Genomic DNA, 7,078 nt, shown 5'->3' with positions numbered 1-7,078 from the left:
ATTTTATCACACGTTAAATTCCCTTTGTGGACACTGACAATGATACCGAGGAAGAGAAAGGCAGCAGCGCCGTTGTTGAGTACCCAGTATGAGGTCATCGACGAGGACTATTGTGAAGCTGGGATTAGGAAATGATGAAACGGTAAGAAATGTGCGATTACCTGCTCCCTGCAATGGAAAACAAAATGATTCATAAATAATGTAAACAAGCAGAAAAATATAAATGACAGACTGGCCACGTGCCGATTTGCCCGCGCTCACGTCTGTCGTTTCTCGTTAGTCGCCGTGTTCTCGGATTGTTTCTGAGGCACGCCGGGCTGTCGAAAGGTGACTGATAAAGAGCCGCCTTCCTTCATAACAGCCTCTAATGACGCTACGCAGAGTTGCTCGTCGCTCGGTGATGATCTCGCCACCTCTGAAAAGTCAGCAAAATTAATCCCCATGAAAACTACATCCATTTAAAATTCTATTATTCCGCCAGAAGCCCCCCCACCAGCAGAGCCATTGAAAAGAGTGATGTCTGTACCGTCGAAAAGAGAGAGAAATGGACATTAATAGGCAGCTGGGCACCTTGGCAAACAGTGGAAGTCTTTCAGGATGGAGGGCAATCACACAGATCAAATTTACAAGGGGAAATTGAGCTGGAATGTGGAGGCACGGGAAGCAGAGGGCAATACAAATTGAAGGGCAGCAAACATAATAATGCGAAGCCCATGTAATCATCCTTTTACATGCAGACATGGCAGAGGACCGTTGACTGATCGCTGCCCTTAGAGACAGACGCGCGCGTGAGGGATGGGAAATGGGCAAGTCTACGGTTACAGCACCCCTGCTGTGGAACTGAACCCCTTTCTCTTCAGTGCAGTCTTTCTTTCTTCCATTTAATTTTTTGGACTTGCTGAAGATTGAGCACCTTTGTAATTCTTCGCAGTGTGACTGATTGATCCACCTCTAGATGGACAGTAAAGATTAAGAGGATGACAAATAAGCAAGTGCTTACACAGCGCTTGGGACTAATCCTCCCCCCAGCCTCCCTTTAGAAGACCCGGAGAGACGAAGGACCCACAGACACCATCCAACACGTCCAAGGGAACGAGAGGAGAGGTGGACGGAGCGGACTGTCGTCGTCACTGCTTCGGTGGCATCCCGACAACACCAGAGCCAGGAGCCCCCATCATCTCAGCACCTCCCTCAGGAGTGGAAGAGTTGACACTCAGCACCTGGACACAGCTTCTTGTCACTCCAGCAATCATTGTGAAGGGAGGAAGAAGATCAGCCACCGGGCTAATGCTCAGGACCAGCCGTCCGGCCAGACTGCTCCAGAAGACAGCGAGGTCTCTGCCCTCTCCTGACTGTGGCAACATCTAAGACTGAAGGGAAAAACCCAGAGAGGTGGTGAAGCAGTTTTCAGTCTCAACTGCTCTCCAAGTCTCGACTGGCCCTCAGCAGAGACTTACTGCTAATAGCTGCTGAAGAAGAATCACGCAGAATACACTGCTGGAATATACTTCCAAACTTGAAAACGACATTAATTTAGAGTTTTTATTTGTTTTCTGAAGAACAAACAAAGGGTTCTTTTGGTTACCGTTCACATAATTGTGTTTTGGGAGTTCTCCTCCTGAGATGATGATGGACGATCACCTCTCCAAGATCTCCATGCTGCCTTCCTCTTCTCCCAGCGAATCCTCAGGGAGCAGCAGTGCTGATGACAGCCGGGGAGGTAAGCCTCCATCAGAGACCTCTACCCGTCAACTGAAGCTCCCCAAAGAGACGTGAGCTCTTTTCTAGTTGGGGAGCTTGCTGCAGGCTTCTAGAAAGTCAAACATTAACTTCTGTAACTTTTGGCAAAGCTCAATGAGGCCCACATCTTTGCGACCGTGAATTTTAATTGTATTGAAATTCATCGGAATTACACCAAAGTACAAAGAACAGAAAAAAAAAAACAGAATTAATACCAAATAACTCTAAAGGAAGCAAATAAGCAGTGTTAGGTGATAGTCAATTTTTAAAAATCTTAAATGAGCAAATAAGCAGAATTAATTATATTCAATTTTAAAACGTGCGTAGTTTTCAGCGAATAATAATATGTTTACTCAAAAGAAACAATTACTTCTCTTTAAAAGTATAAATGCTCACTTTAAAAATTTAAACGTGTACAATTTAAAAATTTAAATGTGTTACCCAAACTTTACCCCTGTAGTATTTAATGTTATGCAATATGACAAAACAGGATGGTGATAAATGTTTCACTGACTACTTCTATAACTCAATTAATTGTTCGCAGACTAATTTTTTTATATTTACTACCCTTTATTCCATTTATGCATGACAAATTATACCTCTGCTACCTTTGCCAGTTTGCAAGGATATTGCCCTTTATGGGTTCGTTCACGACGTTGCTATTAATGATGTCGATACTAATTCGGAACTGGCTTTAGGTGAATCGTACGTTGTTTTGCGGATGGCAGAAGGTGATATTGAGGTTTGAGTCGCTGCTTTTGGAGCTGGAGGTCATAGGTTCAAATCCCACCTCCTACTGCAGTGCCCTTGTGCAAGGTATTTACCCTGAATTGCTCCAGTGGTATATAAACAGGGAAATAACTATAGTTAGCTGACTGCTGTAAGTCCTTTTGGAGAAAGGCATCAGCCAAATGAATAAAGGTTTGATCTGCTGATGAGGCTGAGCTCTGGTTGTGCATTGACTACTGACTGTGGAGAGTTGACCTGCGTTGCCTACAGTGTGCCCAGACTTAGACACCCAGGGGCAGACCTTCGGGGTCTTAGGTAGCTCATGGAGAAACATCTTTCTCTATGCTCCTGACAGCTAAAAGCCCAGCACCAGGAAAAGCCCTCAGTCCCTCCCTGCTCTGCAAGGTGTGTGGGGACACCAGCAGCGGCAAGCATTACGGCATCTATGCCTGCAACGGCTGCAGTGGCTTCTTCAAGCGCAGTGTCCGGAGGAGGCTCATCTACAGGTGAGGAGGAGCTGCAGCCTCTCTCATGACCCCCCTGGGGAGCGCAAAGGGGCCAGTGGGCCTGATTAATGCTCTGTGTTTCTGTGAACGGACTGGGACGTTTGCCCGGTAAACATGGTATTAAAAGCCTCTGACAAAAACGTGTTCGATTCAAGAGAGCTGACAGCAGTTTCTTCTACCCTGCAGATGCCAGGCTGGTACAGGCATGTGCCCTGTGGATAAGGCCCACCGCAACCAGTGCCAAGCTTGCCGGCTTAAGAAATGCCTGCAAGCTGGCATGAACAAAGATGGTGAGCCTTGCACAAGTGTCACTGCAGTACACAAGGAGTGTGTCAAAGTCCACCTTCACGAGCACTCAGACACAATGTCAGCTCGTCACGGGGCCGACGCTTGTATCCGAAGGAGCTTACAGCATTTCACGCATTTCTGCAGAGAGGGGCTCGAACCAACAAACTTCGAGCCGTGCATCCATGTCCTTGTTCGTTACACTTCCTCGTACACCATTGCACGATTGATAAAAGCAAAAAATGGAAACAGTTGTTTAGGCATATATATTTAGAGAGTCTGTATTTTTTTACATCTGAAGGAAAAGCCAAAGAGCACAATGATGTAACAGATAATGTACAGTGTATTTTTACCTTACATGAACGATAGAATGACGGTGTTGAAACCGATAATGAGATCTCGTCACTGAGCTGTCAGAACTGAGCGAGCTGCTGATCAGTCAGTGTAGAGCAGTGACCCCCCGTGACCCCCTGTGACCCCCTGTGACCCCCTGTGACCCCCACCACAGCGGTGCAGAATGAGAGGCAGCCCCGCAGCACCGCTCAGGTGCGCCTGGACGCTATCGACGTGGACACGGACAAGGAGCACTTGGCCACTACGCGGGAGGCCACGTCCTCTTCGTGCGCCTCTTCCTCCACCTGCTCCGTCATCGCTCGACCCCGCATCAGCACCGCCATCACCTCTTCGGCACCCTCGCAACGCTGCGCCAGCCCTCAGAACAACCATCGCTTCATGGCCAGCCTGATGACCGCCGAGACCTGCGCCAAGCTGGAGCCTGAGGATGGTGAGTCCCAGGGGACGAGAGCTCAGACATGCAGATACACATCAAATTCTCGGTCTTGTGCTGTTTCCGGATCCTTTACCAAAGTAACCCTTTGTGTGCCACAGTGGATGAGAACATCGATGTGACAAGTAACGAGCCGGAGAGGGCCTCTTCAGAGTACCACATGTCACTGTACCCCCCCAGCAGCCCCGAGAATGTGTACGAAACGTCTGCCCGCCTGCTCTTCGTGTCCGTCAAGTGGGCTAAGAACCTGCCCGTCTTCTCCAACCTGCCCTTTCGAGACCAGGTGGAGCTTTAAACACTCTCATTGTATGAAAATCTGTGCAGAGAGCTCTAAATGCATTATAAGTGAAGCATAATAAGCCTTTTCAGGGACCCTGTACTTCCTTACTGTTTAACAGAGTGTGGGCTTATCAGAAAGGCGCGTATAAATCCGATGTGTTGCTGTATTTCAGTCATTTTCTCATCACTCAAAGACTGAACCACTAAAATGAATTTTAAAAAAAGAATTTTTACATTAATGTCTGTCAGTTCTGTGCGAAGCAAGATGAGAAAATGCAATGCCTGATTGAATTTTTCCCCTTATCCCCAGGTGATCCTCCTGGAGGAGGCGTGGAGCGAGCTGTTCCTGCTCTGTGCCATCCAGTGGTCCCTGCCCCTGGACAGCTGCCCTCTGCTCTCCCTGCCCGAGCTCTCGCCCACCCTGCAGAGCAAAACCAGCCCCTCTGGGGCCGACCTGCGCCTGCTGCAGGAGATGTTCGGCCGCTTCAAGGCCCTCACCGTGGACCCCACTGAATTTGCCTGTCTGAAGGCCATTGTCCTCTTCAAACCAGGTGAGTCCTCAGCTCCCAGAGCACTCTCCAAGAGCTCGGCATACAACGTCTCCGCTGAAACGCAGCCACCTGTACTGTACTCTTCTGTAACCGGGATATTGACTACTTCCCTTCCTTCACGGCCGTCCGAACAGAGACCAGGGGTCTGAAGGACCCAGAGCAAGTGGAGAACTTACAAGACCAGTCTCAGATGATGCTGGGTCAGCACATCCGCGCGCATTACTCCAGTCAGCCTTCCAGGTAAGCACATCGAGAAGTGCGTGCAGCACCGCACCACCCCTCTTTAATGCCAAACATTAGCAGGTGGCACAACGGTCACAGCTTGTAAACTCAGTGGCCCTCGTTCAAATCCCCCCTTCCTGCTATGGTACCCCTGAAGAAGGTGCCTACCCTGAAACACTACGGTTTATATACCCGATGGTATAAATTAATAAAATAATTTTTAAACTTGATAAACTAACTGTAAGCAACTTTGGACAACAGTGTCAGTCTGAACAAGGGTTAATAATTACATCACCCTGAATGGAAATGTAGAAATTTAAAAGGTCGCATGTATTTTGATGCACTTTCAAAATGTGATGCTACCCCCTCACTAACCATGTGACAAAGAGCCAGCGCAACGCTCCCGTTCCCATCATGCCTCGCTGACACTGCGTTTTACTGATCAGGTTCGGGAAGCTGCTGCTGATGCTGCCCTCGTTGCGCTTTGTGGGATCTGAACGCATCGAGCTGCTGTTCTTCCACCGGACCATCGGAAACACACCCATGGAAAAGTTGCTGTGTGATATGTTCAAGAACTAGGCAGGCCTTACCTGGCTTGCCATGGCTGTTGCGACGCAGTCCCACAGCTCAGCCCAACAGCCCTCCCCTAGAGTGTGCACCTAAAGCCCACCCCCTAGAATCCACCTCCTAGGGCTGGTTTGGTCACTGAGACGCAGTGATGTTAGAAGCAAGGAGGTCTGTTTGCTTTCAGTATGAATCAGTGCTCTGCAGTCTATATCAGCAAAGCACCTGTGCAAATAGAAGGTAAATTGTTTGAAGCAGTTTAATATGCACCCGGGGTGGTTTTGACATGAAGCAAAGATGCAAAAACTTACATACTGATGTATCCAGGTGCAGAGTGGGCCACACGTACTGTACAACTGAGCCTGGGTGAGAATACGGGGAATCTGAAAGAAATGGCACTCAGATTCAGTCGCACTAAGCACAGAAAAATTATTTATCTGCTTTTCAACTGGACCGACTGGACTGGGCTCCACGGTGAGGTCTTAGATTAGGTTGTTTTTGTTTTTTCATGTATGTGTTTTTATTATTTCCATAACCTCACCTATGTTCCTCTGAGTTGGTTTAGTTACACCTTATTTCTGTTTCGTCCTTGTGGTGTCGGGTATAATTATATCTATATTGGAAATCCACGCTACTTTGTTGTTGCTGTTTCAGACAAGAGAAAGAAATTGTTTATGATGTTATAATGCCTCGAGAAAACACTGCTTCTGTCTTTTTCAAAGTTCTTTCAATGCAATATGTATGCCCATGAGCAACGGACATTACACGGTGCACTGCTTTTCTATCAATAAATTAAGTGATAAACATTAAAATGCATTTTAATAAAATAATACCTTTGTGTCTCCATTAATTTCACAGGGACCACTGTTCACATGTAATGTTTTTTATTTCAGTTTGACATTAACTATGATGTTCAGAGAAAAAAAGACAAGTCAGTGATTAAAATACACACACACACACACACACACACACACTGGCTGAAACCGCTTGTCCAGAGCGGGGTCGTGACGAACCAGAGCCTAACCCGGCAAGACAGGGCATAAGACTGAAGGGGGAGGGGAAACACCCAGGACGGGACGCCAGTCCATCGCAAGGCACCCCAAGCGGGACTCAAACTCCAGACCCACCAGAGAGCGGGACTCGGCTAAGACCGCTGCACCACCGCGGCCTCCCGTGATTAAAATATCCATTTCAAAATACAGAAGAATACTCGTTTCACATATTGCCGGATGCTGTGTGCTCATCTCGCGAACTCCCAAGAGGTCCAGTGTTGTGAGCAAGGAAGAGGTGGTAAACATCTCCATCAGGACAGAACCTCGAAGGGCAACAGACACAGAATAAAGACCTTATAACAGGATGTATTCCTGGTCCATTTATCCTGCAGTCACTGCATCAGTGGCCGTCCCAGTGGATTC

The 7,078-nt window shown here is 47.7% G+C and overlaps 1 protein-coding gene across 1 annotated transcript; it reads left to right on the top strand.

The window, feature by feature from the left end:
- Window positions 1-1,629: 1,629 nt before the first annotated feature.
- Window positions 1,630-5,678, top strand: nr2e3 (nuclear receptor subfamily 2, group E, member 3). Its single transcript, XM_018763495.1, has 8 exons — window positions 1,630-1,720; window positions 2,825-2,975; window positions 3,162-3,265; window positions 3,769-4,044; window positions 4,149-4,330; window positions 4,637-4,877; window positions 5,012-5,117; window positions 5,546-5,678. Exons 1-8 carry the CDS (start codon window positions 1,630-1,632, stop codon window positions 5,676-5,678), a joined length of 1,284 nt encoding a protein of 427 aa, XP_018619011.1.
- Window positions 5,679-7,078: the final 1,400 nt, after the last annotated feature.

The sequence above is a fragment of the Scleropages formosus genome, chromosome 11, assembly GCF_900964775.1.
Source record: "Scleropages formosus chromosome 11, fSclFor1.1, whole genome shotgun sequence".
In the NCBI taxonomy this organism is placed as follows: Eukaryota; Metazoa; Chordata; class Actinopteri; order Osteoglossiformes; family Osteoglossidae; genus Scleropages; species Scleropages formosus.
Note: the sequence above shows the minus strand (reverse complement) of the source record. Positions and strands in the feature narration are given on the sequence as shown.

Excerpts from the sequence above, each read along its gene's own strand:
- nr2e3 (XM_018763495.1), top strand. The coding sequence starts at position 1,630 with ATGGACGATCACCTCTCCAAGATCTCCATGCTGCCTTCCTCTTCTCCC. Across the intron at positions 1,721-2,824 it reads TGCTGATGACAGCCGGGGAG|CTAAAAGCCCAGCACCAGGA; the intron begins GTAAGCCTCCAT and ends TGCTCCTGACAG. Across the intron at positions 3,266-3,768 it reads AGCTGGCATGAACAAAGATG|CGGTGCAGAATGAGAGGCAG; the intron begins GTGAGCCTTGCA and ends CCCCCACCACAG.